Genomic DNA, 22,789 nt, shown 5'->3' with positions numbered 1-22,789 from the left:
TTTGAAAATGTCTTTACAGAAAATGGGTCAGGGGAAAACTGGGGTAACCAAAAGGATTGCTGAGTAGTATGAAGAAACAAGGGGTGGTGGGTGAGGGCTCTGTTTCTAAATTCATAGCTATAACTATCTAAAGATCTTTCTGTCCCTCCAGTCCGTTATCCATAAGTGCTTAAAAGATATGGTAGTTAAGTGAATTAACTAGAACCCTCTCAAACATGGGGGTGAATTAAAATAACCTATAGGTTTATTTAAAATGCAAATACCGAGCTCCATTCCTTTCATTCAGAATTTCCAGGGGTGAAGCCCAGTGAATTCCAGAAGCTCTCCAAGCAATCCCAGGAGAAATTTCTGTTAAAAAAAAGAAGAAAGAAAAGAAAAGAGAAAAGAAAAGCAAGCACAGACCTAGAAGGTAACCAACTGGACAGAAGAGAGCTGATCCAACATACACCTGTTAATGGCCCTCGTGGGGGCGTGGGGCAGTGCTCTGCCACTCAGAAAAGCAAAAAGACTCCAAGATCTAGGGAGATTCAGATCAGTGTTGAGACAGTTACATACACACCACCCCATACTCTTAATAAAGCGCGTTAATGTGAATCTGTGAGCGTGAAAAATGCCATGATAAACAATGCAAACACATAATGTTTGTTCAAAACAGGTTATTAGACTCGATGCCTTACCCTAAATTTTCTGTTTCATTACTCTAGACACTTAGTAGCATCAGTGGAATTCAGGGTGCTGTAAGAAACACGGAGAGCGAGGAGACTGCAGGAACAGCCCGTGGGAAGGGGGAAAAAGATAATGGGGAGAAGGTCGGGAGGACAGGACAACTTTAAGTGCCCATCCGCCCGAAGACTTGGAAAGCTAAGTAAGTAGGACCCCAGAGCCGTTCTTCTGGCATACCCTGGCACTCACCATTGTCTCAGGATCTCAGCACTAGAAAATAGGTATCGTTGAGACAGGAAGACACCACCACCACCACCATCATCCGGTTACTCAGGCAACAGAGCCCCGCCCACTGTCGCACGGTGCGTGGGACGCCACCGCCCCACCTCTTCGTCCTTAGTGGCTGGGAGTAATCTCAGCTGCGTTCATCCAATCGACAGACCCGCCCCGCCACGCTGTCGCCTGGGGCTACGAGACGCCATTGTTCTGTTTCCGGCAGTTTTACTTCCGTTTGTTTAACAGCTGGCCCGGAAGTTTAAGTGAATATGCTGCTTGGGCTCCAAAAGTTGCTCTACGGTATTTTATTTTAAAGTAGAAATCTGTCCGCTTTTCACTTACGGAGGCCTTACAGTGTGTGTTCTGTGTTACTTGAGTTTATACGCACTGCGGAATTTGTTTACCCTGCTCTTTTGGAAACGTATTCCGGAAGCGAAACCCTGAGTAATCGGAAGTGGTTAGGAGTGAGAGAGCCGCTGGATATGTGGAGGGCCTGGGCGGATCGGCTTCTGAATGGAAGAGGTCTGTGAGAAGTTAACCTGGTGATACCGATCCGAAGAGCCTATCAAGTGAAGCCCCCCTGAAATACGGAGAATAAGAACCTTAGAGGTAAATCCGAGGACAAGCAGGTATAAGTAAGAATGTTGGAAAGGGACGGAGGTCTGGCTGGAGCTCGGTGGTCAGTAGCTTTGGATTTAGGGAAAGATTGTTGTTCCGGGAAGGCTTTTTCGGACAGGGATGAAACTTAGGTTTCGACTTCCCCGGACAGCAAAGTTGACAGGCTTGTCGCTTCCCGGCCTATCGCTTTCATACCTGCTCACTCCCCCTACTTACTTTTTCACTCCCTCCGCTTCTTTTGGCATTTGCCAGCAGGCACTCGCTGTGCCTGTACGTTTCGCAGAGCAGCTATCAAGGGCAGCTTCACGGATCGTTACTCTTACGAAGGGTTTTTTGGATACCTCTTTTCGGAGCAGTAGAGTGTTTAAGTGTAGAAAAGTTTGTGACTGTTAAGAAAGTTAGTCGTCGGGTTCACTAATTGAACTGAGTTGTATCTAGTACTGAGAGCGATCTTTTTTTGTAGTGAAACCAGTTGTCATCTAGTGTACAGTTTGTCATATTTATATCATTGCAATAGCATCACCTTCTTATATGTTCTCTGGTAAATCTGAGTCTGTACTGTAAGGCAGTGTATACATTTCTGAAAGCATGGGCTCGATGTATGTTTCTCTTTTTACTTTTGGAGCTACACATTTTAATTTTAACTTTTTATTACCAAAAAAGTATAAATTGTGTTATCTTGAGTAATATTTTTTGTCGTTTGTTAAGCATCTAAACAGAAGCTCCTTTTTGATATGTGTGTGTGTGTATACAAATTGTGTCAGTATGTCTCCTAAGAAAGTAATTACTTTAAAATTCCTCTTGTCATATGGATGACACAAAACCACCACAGTAACTTCATTCCCTTTGCTTGGCTAAAATTCAGGACATACTTCTGACAATTTAGAGTGTATTGGTGAGGATGGTGAAAAGGAGTATTTAGAAGTAAAACCACCCCTAATTTTTTTTTTTTTTTGAGACTTTTAGTAGACATAACAATGCCTTCTGTGAGAATGGGATATAAGGGACATTTCCCTTTCTAAATGCATGCATACTAAATACAGAAGCAATTAAAATATCATAACTTTTAAATTAGAGGTACTCTGTGTTTATATGATGTTTTTAAATTATTTCATATGCATACATTTCTAGGTTGTACAGTAGAAGTCTTGGAGTGCATTTTCAGTGGTTAAGGTGAAAAAATGACTACTAAAAATTTAGAAACCAAAGGTAAGTGGCTTTTTTATAATTGTTTTTAAAACATGACATTTATGACGATGTGAAGGAACGTTTGAGCCAGATAACTAGATCTCATGGACCCCCTTGGGAATCATTTGTTATTTCAGATCCCTGTATGTTTATTTTGTAGTGCAGTGTTTATATTTCAGTACTTTACATGTACAAGTGAAATTTAACATCATTAGTTAGAATTTATTAGGTGACTACTCTTAAACATTTAATGTTAATACAAAGTTTTTAACAGCTATATTCCCTATACACTAGAAGATTAAGATTTAAATAAGAATACACATTTTAAAGATTTAAGTAGATAGGCAAAGCAACTAGGATACATCAAAGATCTCTTTCATGTTGTATTAGTTTGCTGGGGTTGCTGTAACAAAGTACCACACACTGCATGGCTTGAACAACAAAATGTATTCTCTCAGTTCTGGAGGCTAGAAGTCCAAGATGAAAATGTCAACAAGGCTATGCTCCTTCAGAAGGCATTAGAGACACTCTCCTAGCTTCCAGTGGCTTACTGGCAGTCTTTGGTGCTCCTTGTCTTGTAGACGTACCACCCTTATCTCTGCCTTTGTATTCACATGGCATTCTCCCTATGTGCATGTTTCTGTGTCTAAATTTACCCTTTTTATAAAGACAGCAGTCATATTGAAAAAAGGAACCCAGCCTACTCCTGTATGATTTCATCTTAACTAATTACATCTGCAGTGATCCTGTTTCCAAATGAAGTCTCATTCTGAGGTAGTGGGAGTTAGTACTTCAACCTATAAAGATTTGGGGGACACAATTCAACCCCTAAATTGCTAAATACAGTAGTCACTTTTTAGTCCTAGCTGATTTGTCCTCTCTAATATTTAATACTGTTGACCATTCCCAGCCTTTTGAGATACTTTCTTTTGATGACTTCCATGACATCACTTTTATTTTCAGCCTACTCTGTAGCCTTTCACTGTCCAATGCGGTAATTACATGTGGCTATTTGAATTTAAATTAATATTTTTTAAAAATTAAAAATTCAGTTTCTCAATGACACTTGCCAAACTTCAAGTGGTCAGTAGGCAAATATGACTAGTGGCTATTTCAATTATTGAAGAAAATTCTGTTGGACAGCACTGCTGTAGCTGTATATCCTCTGTTTCTTTTTCAGCCTCCTCTCCTTCTTATTTATCTTTTAATTATCAATGCTTTCCACCACTGTTTCTTTTCTACTCTCATGACTTCAGTAATTATCTATATAAATGACTTCCAAATCTATCTATATCCCTAATCTCCTTCCTTATGATTCATACCCTTATAGACTTCTGCCTACTGGCCATCTTCACATAGCTATAGGCAACAATTTTAACATGTCCCATAGTGAACTTCTCCTGACCCAGCTTATTCTTTGGATGGGGTGAGTTCCGCATGCTAGAACCATCAGTGAAAGATGGAAAACTGTTTTCTAGATGCCAATTTTTCAGCAAGCTGACCTCCAGCCGCAAACCCTCTCTAAAAGCAGGTTGAAATAAGTTTAGGACACAAGGAGGAAAGATCATGCTAATAAATATTTAATTGAATTTAATTCAGCTGTGCAACAGCATTTCCTAAGTCACCGGAAGGCTTTTATACCATTAGATAAGCAAGTCAGAGACTGTAATGAAAGTGATAAACTGGGGATTAATGGGAAATAAGAGCAGTTAAATAATTAATGTGAAAGCAACCAACATGGTGCTTGTCAAAAAGCAAAAACTAAATACAATATTATGATTAGTCATTAAAAGTACTGGCAAGTCCTCTGTGAAATTAAATTACTTTTTAATATTTATTATTTGTTTTTAATGAGGATTAGAGTTATAAGGCACTTTAACAAACATTATTTTATGTGATCTTAATTATCCAGTAAGGAAAATAATTCTGTTAGCCATATTTCTATTTAATCTGTCATCTGATGTTAGTGAACAAAAGTTACTTGTATTGCATGGCCTGTGAAAAGGTGTACTTGGTTGACATTTGTCAGTTGTCTGTACTTCCTGTAACTGCCTCAGGAGATAAGTACAGTTGTTTGGTATAGCAACAGAACTTCCTCTCAGAAGACATTTGAGCAGCACTGTCATCAGAAGAGGGTTGTATCATGGCTGCTAGGGCTGTTTCTGAAAGGGAAACATACAGTAAATAGTAACAATTAGAAACTTAAATTAAAATCCAAAGCTTTTCTTGGATGTGGGATTAAAATTGAAAATAAAGCTATTAAAGTCAAATAGTTTAGTAATAGTAGACCAAGTAGAAAGGTCTGAGACATTTAAATATTTTTGATTTCATAAAATAGTCTTAACACTAGTTCTGTAGAATAATAGGTATTAGGTAAAAAAGATATTCCATGAGAGATAAATTTGAGAAATGCTGTATTAAAAGAGAGGCTATACTATAGGACCTCTCAGAGTCCTATAGTATAACTTTAATACTAATGTACACTGAAACTCCGTAGAGATGCAGTATGCAACATTGCCCACACTTACTTGACCAGGGAACTCTATCCATAGAGCCTGTGGTAAGAAGAATGCTTAGATTCCACTTCAGTAAATCTTAACGTAACTCTTAAGTCCATTGTATGTAACTTATTTTACTAATTTAATAATAACTAACTAAACTTTATTAGGTGGTATGGGTGACATTTAAAAAGACTCGATTTAAAATTACCACATGACAATCCCTAATTTGTTTAACTGTATCATAGCTGAATTTGTATATGTTCTGGAAAGTCTTTCAGACTATAACCAAGTTAGGAATTAATGATTTAGGGTAGAGAAAAAAAAAAAAGCGGTTTTTAAATGGGTTAGTTTTTGGATGTTAAAAATGAAACACTCTAGGTAGTGTATTAACAGATTAATAAACTTCAGTAAGCATTTATTCATTTTCTCTGTGACAAGGACCATTTTATTAGTTCATGATACAAAGATTAGGAGGCAGTGCATACCCTGAAGAGCTCCCAACAGTCTAGTCTACAAGAGAAACAAATGATTTTTAAAATATATACTACCATATTTGCATTACTCTGAAAGCACCAAGGGATGGGAGGAGGATGAGGTTAAGTGCTTTGTCCAAGGTCACACAATACATGGCAGTAGGGACTTAGGTTATTTTAACTCAGGTTCTAGTGAGTTAGATTTCTTTTCACTACCCCATTCTGCTAACTTAGAATACCTCTCATCATAGATTGAAGTTTTATGAATAAAAGAGAAATATTTGTTCAATGACAGACAATAAATTTTTTTTTGCCTCAATATTCTAGAGCAAAGGTTGGCAAATTGTGGCCCTCAGCCTCCTGAGAATATTTGCAATCAGTTTGATAATAGTGGACATTAACACTATTTAAGCCAAACATTATCCTGAATTAAAAAAATTCTGTTCTTCCCATTATTAGACCTGTTATCAAAAAACTGTTTTCAATTATTGTTGTTATAGTTTGAATTTCGTCAATAAATTTTTTTTCTCTTATTAAATACTTACATGGCATCCTCAATTTTACCTTTTGGTTCACAAAGCCTAAAATGTTTACTCTCTGGTCCTTTACAGAAAAAGTTTGCCACCTCCCATTCTAGAATGTTAGACTAGTGACCTTCTTTGTTCTTTCCCTGCATTTCACCAATCCTGGTAGGCAATACGAATGAGCAAACCTTAGATATGTTTTAATTCATTGATAATTGATCACAGGTGGAAGTAATGATGATGAATAATTTAACGATTGTTTTGTTGGTTCCCTTCAAATAGTGGGGAAGAATAAGGATTGGTGTTTTTCTTGACTTAAGCATTACTCATAATTATGGAGCTGTTACCATAGGTCCTTGTCTTCCCACTTGAGATAAAGCAATTATTCGTAAATGTGTCCTGGATTGTGCCTACGGCATATGTAATAAAGGTTTCTAGGTATGTCACAAGGAAAAATAGAATTATGAAAGTTACCAGGTGAGAAAATGTTAAGCCCTGGCTCTTACGGCCTGCTTACCTATGCACATTAGCTAGAATCATAGTTATTACTGAGAGTGAGCTCTCACGTAATATATAATACAACTTTGATATTCATAAATGCTTGAGTAAGTAGAACAGTTTAAATGAAATTAAGAGTAAATTGGGGTGGAAACAAGTTGGTTGAACTTCTTGATTTTCCAACAAGATATTTTGTTCAAAAAGAGATTTCTGTTAAATACCTATTAATGATTCTTTGCCTTTTAAATTTAACTTTAATCATTTTGTAATTTGTTCTTGAATCTCTGTTACTTAAAATTCCAACTCAAAAATGTTACAGCTTGCCTAGAAATTTTATTTGACCATAATGGAAGTATCACACCTGTTTTTTGTTTCCTCAGCCTCAGTGGGCCTGAACCATGGCTCTAGTGTGTATTTTTATTGTTGATGGTTTTTATTAATTTATAGTTAATACATGATTCTGTGTTACTTCTTAAATGCCAGAATGTCTTATTGACAAAATTAGACAAGTTAGTTAAGTTTAGACAAACTTAAAATCAGATTTTAAGAATACAGATGGCTGGGTGTGATGGCTCACGTCTGTAATCCAAGCACTTTGGGAGGCTGAGGCCAGAGAATTGTTTGAGCCTAGGAGTTCAGGACCATTCTGGACAACATAATGAAACCCTGTCTATACAAAAAAAAATATATATATATATGTGTATATATATATACGAAAAATTATTTGGTCATGGTGGCACATGCCTGTAGTCCCAGCTACTTGGGAGGCTGAGGTGGGAGGATCACCTGAGCCCAGGAGGTCAAGGCTGCAGTAAGCTGTTTTTAAATGATTCAGTGGAAGTTCTCCTTGTCAGTGCTACCATGTTTTGTTTTAACTAATTTACCAAACCCAGCATGTTAGGCCTTTATTTCACTTTCTGAAGTATTCCTTTATCTTTTTAAAAGTAGAGTCAGTCCCAAGGCCCAAGGGATGTTTAAACTTAGTTTACATTTCATATAGAAATGACACTATTTTATTCTAATGTAAAATGTTTTGTAAAATAGAACACATTAATTATACCTCAGATGTGTTTCCACCTCCTGTCTAATTAATATAACTTGAGGTTCCCAGAACATTTCTACATGGGAAAAATTTGAAAAAAGTAAATCTGTTAATTGAATAAGTAGTCCTATAGTCTAGCAATATAACTTTAAGATTTACATAAGAGAATGAAAGTCAGAATTGTATTTTATGGCATTAAATAAATTAACTTTATTTCTCTCCATATCAACATCCAAAGTTTATTAGGAATTTATTTAAAGAATAATAAAAGCAATAGGACCTAACATTTAATGAGTGCTTACTGTGTCAAATACCATTCTAAACAGTTTACATGTATTCTCATTTATTTTTAAGTGCCATATAAATCATAGGTATTGAGCATGCAAATAAATAAATAAATAGTAAGAATATTAGGCATAGATCCACAGATACACTGGTAGAGTGATTTTGGAAGGCATTTTGGCCGTACAGATCTTCACCAAACCCATTAATTTTATGCTTGGGAATGTATTTGAAAAAATAACTCAGAAGTTAAGAAAAATATGTAGGCATAAAAGTGTTCAATAAAGCCTTATTTATTATAGTGAAAAATTGTAAAGAGTCTAAATATTCAACAGTAGAATAATAAGAAAGTAAATGCTATATTAACTTGAAGGGAATATATTCTAGCCATAAAATAAAAAATATGTTAAGCTTACAAAATGTATTACTATTACAAGTATAAAAGGAATTCTGTTTTAAGTCTTTGTTTTAGGAGATTACATTACACACACATGCGCATGCACACACACACACACACACATAATATATATATTATATATAATATATATATTATATATAATATATAATATATATTATATAATATATGGTTTGGCTGGACAGTGATGAATTCACTGAAGACCAATCAGTAGTTCATGATAGTCCTTAATGTTTCTATAGACATAAAATTTCTATTGAAATATTTTTATACCACTTACCTGCACACTTATTATATATTATCCTGTAATACATTTTATCTTTTTATATATGTGTTTTGTCCCCTAAATTAGATAGTAAATTTCTTAAGCATAGTGGTCTTACCTCATAGAATGTCTAGCCTACATTAGGTACCCAGCACCATGTTTGCTGCCCGTGACCACTCAGAGTTCATCATTATAACCATTGTCACTGATCTGTGTGCTCGACTTTTGTCCCTCCCCTTGTTAACATTCATTTATTGTTTATTTTATATATATATATATATACACACACACACTACATGCAAGGCATTTTATTGGGAATACAGTGTGCTCAAAATAAATTGAAAGCCACTAGAGGGAATGAGAGAACAATAAAATAATTTGGGTATGATATGGTAAAAGTGAGGTATAAGGATGTTTAATCTGACAATCCAGTGTAGTTTCACTTGTGTAAGCAGGACATAAACCGTTAGGCCTAAGAATAGGATTGAATCTTTTCTTAATAAATTTTTCAGTGTAACATATATGTTGCTTCCTCTTACTCCAAGAGTTCACGAAACAGATGAATCTCTTATGATGTAGATGGTTTCAAATATGCAAATATATAGCTGACATTTATTTTTGACTAACATTATTGAATGTCTACAGTATGCCAAGCATTTGATCTTATTACATTTCTTCTTACCAAAATTCTATAGCAAAGTTGTTATGATCTCCAGTTTGCAAATTAGGATATAGAGATTCATGGAAGATTAAGTTATTTACCCAGGGTTATACTAGAAAGTAAAAGTTAGAACCAAATATTCTGATTCCAAATCTCTTGTCTACTGAAGGAAAGTTTAAACATGTGTCTTTTGTTGACACATGACTGTTTTGAAAATTATTTTTTCTCTGGTTTTTTTTGCATTCTTTTTAGTGCCAGTAATTTTGAATATAGGGTGTAGCATGTCTTAGCATTTTCTTGGCATTTCTTTTTGGTAAGTCGTTTCTGTTTTGTTTCCTTTTTGTTAGTCACCGTTACTTCATCCCCAATCCGAGGAGCAGGAGATGGAATGGAAACTGAGGAACCACCTAAATCTGTTGAAATTACTTCTGGAGTCCAATCTAGAAAGCATCATAGTCTTCAGAGTCCATGGAAGAAAGCAGTTCCATCAGAGAGCCCAGGAGTTCTTCAGCTAGGGAAAATGCTCACTGAAAAAGCAATGGAAGTTAAAGCTGTAAGAATATTAGTTCCCAAAGCTGCTATAACTCATGATATCCCCAACAAAAATACAAAGGTTAAGTCTCTGGGACATCATAAAGGAGAATTCCTTGGTCAGTCAGAGGGAGTTATAGAACCTAATAAGGAACTCTCAGAGGTAAAGAATGTATTGGAAAAGCTCAAGAATTCTGAAAGAAGGTTACTACAGGACAAAGAAGGTCTTTCAAACCAGCTCCGTGTACAGACAGAGGTAAGAAGAGCCTTAATTGATAAAATGAGTACTACTCTTTACGTCTGGACCTTTTAAACCTGCATGTTAGAAAATTACATTTCTTTATGGGAATGTCATTCATCCTAGCTTGTCATTTCTCTAAAATGCTTCCTCTTAAATTTCTCATTCTTTCTCAGTTCTCTAGGGATACTTTATATTGGGAACTTATACTCTAAACCTCATTGAAGATGGAGGTGTGAGGTGCTTTGGACAAGACCACCAATAAGTTGTAAAAGTAGGTTACAATTATAAACTGCCAGACCAAAGATTGACCAAATCAGGCATAGTAATTGACCAGCAGTCCTTGTTTTAAGGATCCGTAAATTCCAAGTATTTTTGCCTGTGTATACGGGATACTTGGAATAAAGAGAATGGTGGTATAACTTACTGTGTCTTCATTGTAAATGAAAAAAATCTGTAGCCCTTAAGTGTGTTGCTTTGATCTTTGCATCTTAGTAAAAATTGCCTTGCCCCTTCCCTTGTTTCTCTATTAGACCATGCATCTTTCGGCTAGATACAAGTCTTCATAAGTGAGACCATGGTTAGTGGTTTTTATACAAATATATTTTTAAATAACTAATTTCTCGTTACAAAATGTAGCACAAATTTATGTGTAAAAATTTTAGAAAATACAGAAAAACACAATGAAAATAGAGCCACCTGAATCATTTCATCCAGCTATACGTGCATAACCATATACATTGAGTTCATTTAGTGTCACAACCCACTTTTTTCAGTTATTAATGTTCTGCCATGTCACAGAATATTCTATTACAGTGTCATTATTAATAGCAACAGTGTTCTTCAATAGCTATACCATATACCAATACCTGTTATTGGATATCTGTTTTAATTTTTTGCCCTTTTCAATAATGATGTAAAGAACATACTTAGAAACATACTGGATTACTTACTTTGCTTTATTTTTTAAAAGTAAATTCTTAGGATGCAATAGAGTAACTTATAAATGTTTAATAAAAAACATTAAACATTCTCTGTCATATTTTTTATCAAAATGTATTGGTTTTATTTTAATTTTTTTGGTTTTGTTTTAATTTTTTTCCTTTAAGTGTTGACTGAAAGCAATTTGTTATTTTCATAATTATTTTTACTCTTATTACAAGAGGTTCAGTTTATTACCACATGGACTGTGGATATAGATGTAGAGAGAGATGGTTTGTATATCGTGTAGAACTTAAATATTTAATTTTACTTTTTGATAGAAACTTTAAGTCACGGAGGTCCAAAATTACACAGAAACACAGTCCCTTTTTGTTAATTTTGTTACATTAAAGTTAGTGATATTACTTTGAGCTTGTTGTATTGATTACGTTCTCTTCTAGGTAAATCGTGAGTTAAAAAAGTTACTGGTGGCTTCTGTTGGGGATGATCTTCAGTATCACTTTGAACGTCTAGCCCGTGAGAAAAATCAGCTTATTTTAGAAAATGAAGCCCTAGGTCGAAACACAGCTCAGCTTTCTGAACAGTTAGAACGTATGTCAATACAGTGTGATGTATGGCGAAGTAAATTCCTTGCAAGCAGGTATTTTCTACAGCAAATAGTATTTCATTTCCTAGTTTTTGCTCCATCAGGTTTTTGATCTATAACACAAGAAAGTAGACTGTAGTGTGAAAATTTCTGACTAAGGTCATCAAAGTACTTCATTTAAGATGTGGACTCTGTCTCCTCTGGATAGTCACACAGTCTCCCTAAATGAAGAAGTGATATAAGGATCATCCCTTATTCCTGAGTTCTAGTTTACTGTATAGTAAAAATACAATGTTTAAGACCGAAACAAAACTGTAAACTCAGACATCTAGTAAACATTAAAATCACAAAAAGTCAAACTAAATTATTTTTCCCCATTCAAATATTTGGACTCCCCAAGATAATATTATTCATTCTAAATGCTCTTTTCTCATAGTTCTTTTAACTATATAATAAAGCTTCCCAACCTTTTTCTCTCTATGCCCAAATAGAAAATTATAACATTTTTACGACATACTGGATGAGGCTACTCTCATATGGCAGCAAAAACCCTGGGGTCCTCATCCAGGCCTCTCGACACACTGGTGGTTGGGAAACTCTGCTATATAGTATGATTCTTTGTCTGTTTATCCCCCTCGCTGCCTCAACTTATAGTTACCAGATAACAAGATCTGGATGTTATCCATCTGTGTATTTCTGGAACTTAGCAAAATACTTATAGAGTATGTTTAATAACTGTTGGTTTAAATTGAATCATCTGGAGATTTCTCACAAAACAACCAAAGGTTTACAGGTTGTATTTGAAGAACCATTGATTGTGATGAATACATTTTTAGGAAAATGTTTTTTCATGTCTTACTATCTCTGACACTTTGTAGTAGTAGTTCACTCTCTTAACAGTCTTTTATTTATCTCCTAATTGTGCTAGTTCATTATGCTATTTGGAAAAATGAACTATTTGTTCACTTAGAATGAAAGTTAATTGAGTTAATTCTTATTGAACATTTTAAGAGGCAAATCATGCATATATTATACAAATTATTGCAATATGCAACTTCTTAACATCCTGATCAACACCAATAGTAACATTTCATTAAATTTTTAAATAAAAATTAAATATGACTATTGTTATTTTAATTGATGTAATCTTCTAATGTCAAAATTGTTTTCATTTTGAGGAATTTGGTAGTAACTGCAGTCTCAGACTTAAATTTTAATTTTAAATTTTTCAGCCAATTAACTGTACTTGAACATTTTGCTTCAATTCCATCAATAGAAAACAGGTTAAATAATATTTTGTGTATCCAATCAGTAGAAAACATGAAGCTAATTTTTGAAAAAAGGGAATGAGGTAGCTGTATATGTGCTAATATGGATAAGTCTCTAAGATAAATTATTGAATGAAAAACTAAGATTTAGAAAAGTTTGTATTCGGTATCTGTTTTTGTAAATAAAGTGGATAAATTTATTTTTAACACATATGTATATGTTGAAATATACATAAATTTTTTTTGAGAAGTGTAAAAAAACTGTTGACTGCATATAAAAGAAGGATAGGGATGCTGGGCATGAGGAAAGACTTTATTTAAGTCTTTTTGTATTAATATTTTTCTGAGGGCAAAGGTAATTGAGTGGTAAGAAGATAATTTAGTTTTGTTTGCCTCTTTAAGTTTTTCTGTATTTAAAAACATTTAATAATTTTTTCTTTCAAATTTTGGTCAATCTAGAGTATGATTGAGATGTACTCCAAAAGTCATTATATAGGAAAGTTGAATAAATTTTGCATTTGTCATTGTCTAAATGAATATTTTAACTGAATCCCTTTAATGAACTCTAAGCTCATAAACATTTTTAATGTTCTTTAGCCAAAGTTTAAAAACTGTGAAGTAACTATACTATGTTAAATCTTTGTTAGCTTCTGAAAGTGACAGTCACAAAGTAGTATATTCAATTTTTTACACTGTATTATTGTCAGCAAATTTATATGTAAGATTTTAATCTTTTTCAGGGTAATGGCAGATGAGTTAACCAACTCAAGAGCAGTTTTACAGCGTCAAAACCGTGATGCACACGGGGCTATACAAGATCTCCTAAGTGAACGGGAACGGTTTCGTCAAGAAATGATAGCTACCCAGAAGTATGGCACTTGTTTACATTCTGAACTCTTCTGCTTTCTCCTGCAAATTAAGTTATTGTATTGTAGTTTTGTTTTTTTGTTTGTTTGTTTTTGTTTTGGGTGTGTCTACATTTGATAACTTACTGAGCATATACTTTTAGTAGCATTTTAAAATAGATGCTCTGGGAGGGAAGAGGACTAAAAAAAATAGAAGGCCTGCTTTTCACATTCTTAATTGGGGAAATAATTAGTTATATCTGTAGTAGAAGGATTCTCTGGATTTAAAAGCAATTGCTGGTTATAGTTGTAGTCGTACAGTTTTTGGTAGAAGCCAAGGAGTGTACCTGTCTCTCCTGTGGAAAGAGGTCTTTTTGAAGACTTCCTACAGTATTAGAGCTTGTTTTCATGTCCATATACTCCAGAACTATCAAAATTGATGGTCTTCCTTAAAAGCCTTTTGCATTTTTATATAGTTGATTTATTATAGATAGAATCAGTAAGTGTCAAAGAGCAAATTATAGGGGAAATTAGAAGAATTAAAACACAAGAAACGTCTAACCAGTTTAATCAGGAAAAAAAGAGAAGATATACATTACCAGTATCAGGAATGAAGAGGGGGTACAATATAGACTCTACACACATAAAAAAGATAATACAGAAATGTTATGAACAAATCCATGTCAATAAATTCAGTAATTTAGATGAAATGGACAAAATCCATGAAAGACAAACTACCAAAGGTTACTCAAGAACAAATAGGTAACCTGAATAGCCCTAACCTATTAAAGCAAATATAATTTATAGTTAAAATTTAAATATTTTCCAGTAAAGGAAATTCCAGGTCTAGATGGATTCACTGATGAATGCTAGTAAACATCTAAGGAAGACATAAAACCAAATTTACAAAAATTATTCTAGAAAACAGAAGAGAAGGAAACAATTTCCAACTCATTTCACGAGGCCAGCATTGTCTTGATACCAGAACCAGAACCATTAGCCAAAAACCACCAACTAATATCTCTAATGAACATAAATGCAAAAATTCTTAACAGAATTTCAGTGAATCAAATCCAACAATACAGAAAAAGTTTTATACGTTATGACCAAGTAAAGTGAATCCCAGGAACTGTAGATTGGTTTAGCATTCAAGAATCAATTAATGTAACTCACCAAAAAAGAAAAACCGTATGAATATCCCCATAGTTGCATAAATTATGTAAGTAGTTCCTATACTAAAAAGTGAGAACGAAGAAAAGTACTATTTGTTAAATGATTTTCAGACAACAACCTTGTAGATTAACATATGCTTTCTGTATTCTAACTTACTTGACTAAGACATCCGAATTTATGGAACTCTGAGAGAAAAAAGGATCAGAGAAAGATGTTATATAATTTCAGAAATATTTTTATTACCTATTATTAATTTTTACATTTTGCTCTCTTACTAATGTCCAGTGTTCATGTGTGTTCTATGCAGATTATTGGAAGAGCTCTTAGTCTCCTTGCAATGGGGAAGAGAGCAAACTTACTCCCCTAGTGTACAACCCCACAGCACAGCAGAGCTAGCATTAACAAATCACAAGTTGGCAAAGGCAGTAAATTCTCATCTTCTGGGAAATGTTGGCATTAACAATCAAAAAAAGATTCCATCAACAGTTGAATTCTGCAGCACCCCAGCTGAGAAAATGGCTGAAACGGTAAAATATTTTCTTTTGTGATCTGTGGAACTTCTAAGACTGTCCTCTCACTGAAAGGTGACATATCATGGAAAGCGTTTGGCATTAGGAATTAGGAAATGTGGGATCTAAACCACTCATGCTATTGAGTGTGTTATCTTGGAGAAAATTATTTCCTCTTCTGAGCTTTAATATTTTCTAACACTACTGTTCTATTTTTAAGGACAAAAAAAGTAATTGTTTTGAAAGAGGTCCTATGTTTTAGCTATTGAGTCACTGATAATCCTTTTCATGAGTTCATTTTGACATAAAAACCACTGCATAGAATTTTTAATGTAGATTAAATTAGTAGATTCATAGATTAGATTACTTCTGATCTAAGAAATTGCTTAATTTACACATATAGATGGAAATGTATCAAATACTACAGTACAGATAGTATAGTCGTGGATGAATTCAGGGTTCATGCAGCTGGCTTGTCAAATACTCATCTCACATTTCTGTGACAACAATCAAGTTCACCTTAGTTACAACTCCTATGTCCCCATCTGGGTCCCTGCCAGTCGCCATAACTCTTGCACTATTAAAATCTTCAACTCAACATCTCTCTGTCTCTGATCTGTGATCTCAACTTTTTTTCTTTCCAACTCTGATTCTTCATTCTGACTCCCTGGATGTGAACACGTCTTTGATCACATAATTGTTTTTATTCCCTTGGTCCCTATATTTTTTTCCTGTATCTCATCAGCTCACTCTTTTAGTTTCTCTTCCCACCTAGCTTGCCTAGACTCTATTCGTAAGTGCCTTACTGCCTTATCTCCCTCTCCGAGTATGCTGCAAACCCCAGTCCTGTGTCAGTTCAGCTATTTGCCTTTTTGTTTCGGTACCCATCAAATACTACCTCACATTCAGCAGAGGACTTTCCTTCCTAATCCACAGAAGAAAAAGGGGACAGAGGCAGAAAACTGCCTGAAGATCTCATTTGATATCTAGAAGCTTATCTGTATGGCAGCATACATTTCTCTCAGAGGAAAAGGTGTCCTTCCTCTTCTCCTAAGCATACCTCCCCTCTAGGCCCTGGCTTCCCCCTCAACAGTTATTCCTTCTGTCTATTGGCTCTTTCCTTTTGGCTTAAGAACATGTCCAAGCATCATTCATCTAAAAAAGAAAAATCTTCCCTCTATTGTAAGATGTCTGGATATGGCTTTATCACCTTCCTTTCACATCTAAGAATCTTGGACAAGTTGTCCAGACATGTTTGTACTTAAACACCATCCATTCCTCAATTCCTACTGTCACTTAAATCTGTAGACTTCCTGCCCCACTTCTCAGTAAGTACTCTTAAAAAGGTCATGAACATTCACTATCATATCATACTGTATCGAGCATTCCTTCCTGGAAACTCCCTTGACCTTTGTAACATCACTCTTTCTTGGCCCTGATGCTACCTCTCTGAGCTCTTCTTCATAGACTTTTTTCCTCCTTTAGATGTCGATGTTTCATAGGAATCTGTGTTCCCCTTTTCAAAATCTCTTCGTTTCCTAAACACCATACTCTTGCAACAATTCACCACTTTTGTGACCATTGTTTCTAAGTTTTTGAGGGGGAGGGGCATCCTCTTCCTGTGACCCCTCTTGAGCTTTCTTTACATAACATACTTTCTCTATTCTCTTGGTGTTATTCTGTTTACCATAGCTTTATGCTTGTGACTTTTCCATCTCAGACTTTTTTCTGAGTCTGAGAGATTTATATCCAGCCAGCCAGGCATTTCCATCTACTTGTTCCACAGATGGCTAAAAATATAACCTGTTTTCTCCTTGCTTTTGCATTTGTACAGCCCCCCTCCCCTAAAAATCTCCTCCTTTTCCTGTATTCCCTGTCTTGATGAATTATACCTACTCTATAGTGCTGTTTTCAGATTTCCATAAAAAACACATATAAAGCCTATAGCAGTTTCCAACATATTGTAATTTCTAAATAAATGGTAGCTATCATTTTTACTATTTCCTTCATTCCCCTAGTCCTATTGATTTTACAGATCTTACCAGTTTTTTTCTTATTTATCCCCTCCCAAGATCAAACACCTGACTTCCAGCCTAGCCCACTGCAGTTGCCCCCTCACTGATATCCCTGCCCTCCTTCTTAGCTGCTTCTGCCCACCCACTACTGCCAGAGAGTTATTTCAGAAGGCCAATTCAGTCATCAAACAGTTCCCAGTCTCCCTCATTATTGAATCAGAATTCATTCATATTGTATAGAAGGCTTTTTATAATCTTTCTTCCATCTCCCCTTCTCAAGAATCATTTCTGAAGTGTCACTACCCACTGCATTTCACATTCCAGCAGGGTTTAACCACTTTTCATGATGCACATAGGCCATTGTATCTCATGCCTCTGTACATACCTTTTCTTGTCTGGACTTCCCTCCCCACATCTCTTTTGTTGCCCAACCTCTATACCACCTTTAAGAACCTGCCTTCTCTGAATCTTGCTGGCAATCTGAAGTGTTCCTTCTCCATCCTTCCATTGTACTTTGCACTTACATCTATAACTGCTCTTTACCGTATTAAATTATAATAGTTTTATTTTCCATCCCTCTCCCAAACTGTAAACTCCTAAAGGGCTGGGGACTTTGTGTTTTTATGTTTCATCAAGGTCTGGCATAATCCCTTGTACATACTAAGTGCTCAGCTATTTACTGAATGAGTCAGTACCTAAAATTAATCATTTTTATCCAAAACTTTGTTTCTCCTTTTCTATTCTCTTTGTTGGGAAATTGTGTCACTGCCTACTTAGTTGCTGCCAGTAGCATTTGGTATAGTTGACCACTCCCTCTTTTCTTGAACTACTCTTTCCGAGGTTTATATAACCTTATACCTTACAGGCTTTTCTCTTTTATCCAACCATTTTATTTCACTATACAATGTTAGGTATCCTCAGGGCTTGATTTAGATCCCCTTCTTCTCCCAGTCCTTTATCCACCACATTCTCCTATTTAACAAAACTGACAGCTCTTCTTCCTTAGTGTCTCTTAAACTTTTCAGGCCCATTGCTTCAAGGTGCCGTCATTTCTTAGCTAGATTATTACAATAACCTCCCTTTTTCTGTTCTTATGTCTGCTTATGCATACTGCTTCCCCCATCCCCCACACTGTATAGAATGATCTCTCTGAAAGGCACTCTGCATAAAATCCTTCCCCATCACTTTCAGGCTAAAATACAGAAACCTTTCTGTTCATATTAGTGGGTCAGTCTCCTGCTCCTGAATTCCCTTAGCATTTTGTTTCTCTCTATAAAGACCTATAATGTAATAACATCTTTATAGTATTTGAGAACTTATTTTCTCTTCTAAATTTATAAGCAATGTTAAGGTAAGCCCTTCATCTTTGCTTATCCTCTAATACCAAACAAACTTCCATAAAAATAGAAGGATCTCAAAAACTAAATTGAAAAAGCAGTCTAGTTGAAAAATAGAGGTGCTAAAGTAAGTTGATGGCTCTTAAATGATGCCAGGACATTCTTAGAATAGTGATGGCTCTTTGGGTTTGGTGGTAACTTAGAAGGGAAAAAAAAAATCTGCAGGACCACATGACCGCTAGGGAAACAGGCATCACCAACCATTCCAGAAAGCTGCTTTGAACAAGCCTTATATAAGAACAGAGAAAGCACTTTTCCCAATTCATTTCACAATTCTTTCCAATTGCAGTGCTTGCTACCTTTGTACCATAACCCAAACATATCATGTGGTGATGATTGGGAAAATAGGAACATGAGAATCAAGAGCTGTGAGCCAGGCACGTTATCCCTGCCCTTAACTGGAGAATTTTTTTCAGCTCAAGAGTTCCTGTTTTGGGTCTCAGTAAAGGAGACAGATTAGGAAAAATCAGAGCAGAAGAAGAATTAGGAGAGCATTGTGTTGTGGAACCCAGGAAACAAAAAGTGGCTGTAATCATAAAATACTGCATATAAATTAGAAAAAGAGAAATGAAAAGCCATTGATACTACAAATAAAAAGTTATCAAGGATTTCGAAATATCATTTCCATAGAAGGATAAAAACAAAATCCTGATTCTGAGCAGTTGAATGAAAGATTGAAGAGGGGCAGTAGTAAGTCCATTTTGGTTAAGGAAAAAAAAATTGACATCACTTAATGATGTAATTGATATATTAAAAAACTGACCTCTTGGGGGGCCAAGGTAGGCGGATCACAAGGTCAGAAGATCGAGACCATCCTGGCTAACACAGTGAAACCCCATCTCTACTAAAAATACAAAAAATTAGCCAGGCATGGTGGCGGGCACCTGTAGTCCCAGCTACTCTGGAGGCTGAGGCAGGAGAATGGCGTGAACCCGGGAGGCAGAGCTTTCAGTGAGCCGAGATCGCACCACTGCACTCCAGCCTGGGCCACAGAGTGAGACTCCATCTCAAAAAAAAAGACATCACTTAATGATATAACCTCATTTTCTTCTATGTTTTCCTGCTTTCCTACCAATATCTGTAAAACATTAACATCATCATTTAAAAAAATATGTAACCTAGATAATATAGTAATTAGACATCATTGTTAAATTTACAGCTTAAGGAAATAAGTTGTCTTTTCAATCAGAGTAGTCATTCAGTTTTTTTAGTAATAGTTACATATTAATGAAGTGGAACTTTATAGGTAGGTATACTTCAATGAAATCATAGGCTTTTACCATCTATATTGCATACTTCTGACATTATATCTTATTTTCCTTAGGTTCTAAGAATTTTAGATCCAGTTACCTGCACAGAGAGTTCACCTGATGATCCATTTTTTGAGTCTTCACCAACCACCTTACTTGCTACAAAGAAAAATATTGGACGATTTCATCCCTATACTAGATATGAAAATATAACTTTCAATTGCTGCAATCACTGCCAGGGAGAACTGATTGCCCTTTAACAGTCAATATGTTGGAGGCATGCTATGGTACTTGCTTATTACCCAAGAGTCATTATTATTTGGGAGCTGGGGTTCTTACAGTGCTAGAAATAATATCACTTCCTATTTACATAATGTATACACCCAAAGATATTTTATGTACTAGACTCCAGATTACCCTTTCTTAATAAATATCTCAGGGTAAGGAAAGAAAGAAACTGTATAGATATATTTAAAATAGAGAATACTTTCCAAGCAATACATGATACTTTTCCTAAAAGACTCTAAAAGAAAAAGATTCTGTAACTGTCTTTTAAGCACCAAATTATTGTTTATCTTGCTGGATATGTTATATGAACAGTGTTAATTTAGATGCACTAAAGCAAAGGAAGGCAAACTACAACCATGAGTCAAATATGGCCACATCCATTCATTTGCTATTGTCTAAGTTGGTTTTGCACTACAACTGCAGAGTTGAATAGATGCAGCAGATCCTTTACAGAAAAAGTTTTCTGACCTCAACTCTAAAGTAATTGTAGTAGGGAGCTGGAGGACTTTCTTTCCCTTTATGGTAATTTTTTGAGCTACAAAAGAGCCTTGCAGAAATGGGTGAAGGGATTAATCTTTTAAAAATAAATGCTATAAATTAGGAAAATAAAAAATATTTTAGAGCCAAGTTAACAAGTACTTCAGCAAAACATGCTAGTTTTATGCAGGAGATTCTGTATTCCAAATGGACACAATCTGACATATATAAAAGAAACAGATTCTTAACTATTGACTCTTATTTAGCAAACGCAACAGACAAGAATATCCAACTTGATATTTATAAAAGGTAGACTTTTTCCAAAAGTGTATAAGCTCAAAGAAAAAATGCAGTCTGTCAATTAATATATATTATGTAATATATATTATTGTGTATTTATGATTAGCCATCATAAATGTCCATTGCTTGGCCTTTAAGAATAATCACAAAATATTTATATTAAGTTATACAAATTTGTTGCAGAAGTGCCTGTCAGAGAAATCTTCAAAAGACAAACCTGGTCAAATAATAATAATTGTAATGTCAATGATTTTTTTTGTCTGACTCATCTGAGTTATATTTAGTTTTCAAGTGGCAATAAATTTATCTACCTTCTTTATTGTGACTATTCCTTTTTTCCCCCAGAATTAGTGCTTTGGTTTAGTTCTTTGTCTAGCTTAACTACTTCTAATTGATTTTTCAACCTTTTCTTTTAGGTTTACTTACTATAAAAGTCTCAGAAGAAAGCATAAGGGGAAAGCTTTGTGACATTGTATTTGGCAGTGATTTCTTGCATATGACAATAGAAGCACAGGCAACAAAAGAAAAAATAGATAAATTGAATTTCATCATAATTTCAAATTTTTGTGCATCAAAAGATGCAGTGAAAAGGCAACACAGAGAATGGGAGAAAATATTTGCAAATCATATATCTGATAACCATCTAGTGTCCAGAATATATAAAGCACTCCTACAACTCAACCACCAAAAAACAACCCAATAAAAATTAGCAAAGGGGCTGAGCATGGTGGCTCATGCCTGTAATCCTAGCACTTTGGGAGGCTGAGGCAGTTGGATCACCTGAGGCTAGGAGTTCAAGACCAGCCGAGCCAAGATGGCGAAACCCCATCTCTACTAAGAATACAAAAAATTGGCCTGGTGCAGTGGCTCACGCCTGTAATCCCAGCACTTTGGGAGGCCAAGGTGGGCAGATCACCTGAGGTTAGGAGTTCAAGATCAGCCTGGCCAAGATGGTGAAACCCCATCTCTACTAAAAATACAAAACATTAGTTGGGCATGGTGGCGGGCACCTGTACTCCCAGCTACTTGGGAGGCTGAAGCAGAGAATTGCTTGAATCTGGGAGGCAGAGGTTGTAGTGAGCCGCGATCACGCCACTGCACTCCAGCCTGGGCGACAGAGCAAAACTCTGTCTCAAAAAAAAAAAAAAAAAATTAGCCGTATGTGGTAGTGGACGCCTGTATTCCCCGCTACTGGAGAGGGCGAGGCAGGCGAATTGCTTGAACCCGGGAGGTGGAGGCTGCAGTGAGCCGAGATCGCGCCATTGCACTCCAGCCTGGGCAACAAGCGAAACTTCATCTCAAAAAAAAACAAAAACAAAAAAAATTAGCAAAGGACCTGAATAGACATTTCTCCAGAAAGGATATATAGATGGCCAATAAGCACATCAAAAGATGCTCAACATAACTACTCATTAAGGAAATGCAAATTAATACCACTTACATCCATTAGGATGGCAGTTATCAAAAAAGCAAATTATAAATCTCAAAGATGTGGAGAAATTGGAACATTTATGCATTGTTTGTGGGAATGTAAAATGTTGAAAACAATGTGGCAGATCCTCAA

At 35.4% G+C, this 22,789-nt stretch overlaps 2 protein-coding genes across 8 annotated transcripts in view; one reads left to right on the top strand and one right to left on the bottom strand.

Annotated features, from left to right (window-relative positions):
* Positions 1-1,354, bottom strand: part of NME7 (NME/NM23 family member 7) — a 229,751-nt gene extending 228,397 nt beyond the window's left edge. The window contains exon 1 of one of the 6 annotated variants that reach the window (XM_054495624.2): positions 913-1,354. In XM_054495624.2, coding sequence (XP_054351599.1) covers positions 913-915 — 3 coding nt within the window. In that variant the 5' untranslated portion in view covers positions 916-1,354. The remainder of the gene's footprint in view (positions 1-912) is intronic. The other 5 variants (XM_063648948.1, XM_063648956.1, XM_063648952.1 and 2 more) reach the window with 5 other exon arrangements.
* BLZF1 (basic leucine zipper nuclear factor 1) lies at positions 1,175-21,544 on the top strand. Of its 2 annotated transcripts, none has more exons than XM_054495592.2 (7): positions 1,175-1,548; positions 2,689-2,766; positions 9,754-10,193; positions 11,558-11,757; positions 13,712-13,840; positions 15,297-15,516; positions 20,235-21,544. In XM_054495592.2, the coding sequence occupies exons 2-7, from the start codon at positions 2,739-2,741 to the stop codon at positions 20,418-20,420; spliced, it is 1,203 nt and encodes a 400-aa protein (XP_054351567.1). In that variant the 5' UTR covers positions 1,175-1,548; positions 2,689-2,738; the 3' UTR covers positions 20,421-21,544. The 2 variants fall into 2 exon arrangements, with proteins under 2 accessions (XP_054351567.1, XP_063505043.1); XM_063648973.1 differs by having other exon boundaries at positions 1,184-1,568.
* Positions 21,545-22,789: the final 1,245 nt, after the last annotated feature.

Source organism: Pongo pygmaeus, chromosome 1, assembly GCF_028885625.2.
Source record: "Pongo pygmaeus isolate AG05252 chromosome 1, NHGRI_mPonPyg2-v2.0_pri, whole genome shotgun sequence".
Classification (NCBI taxonomy): Eukaryota; Metazoa; Chordata; class Mammalia; order Primates; family Hominidae; genus Pongo; species Pongo pygmaeus.
This window is presented reverse-complemented; position numbering and strand designations above follow the sequence as displayed.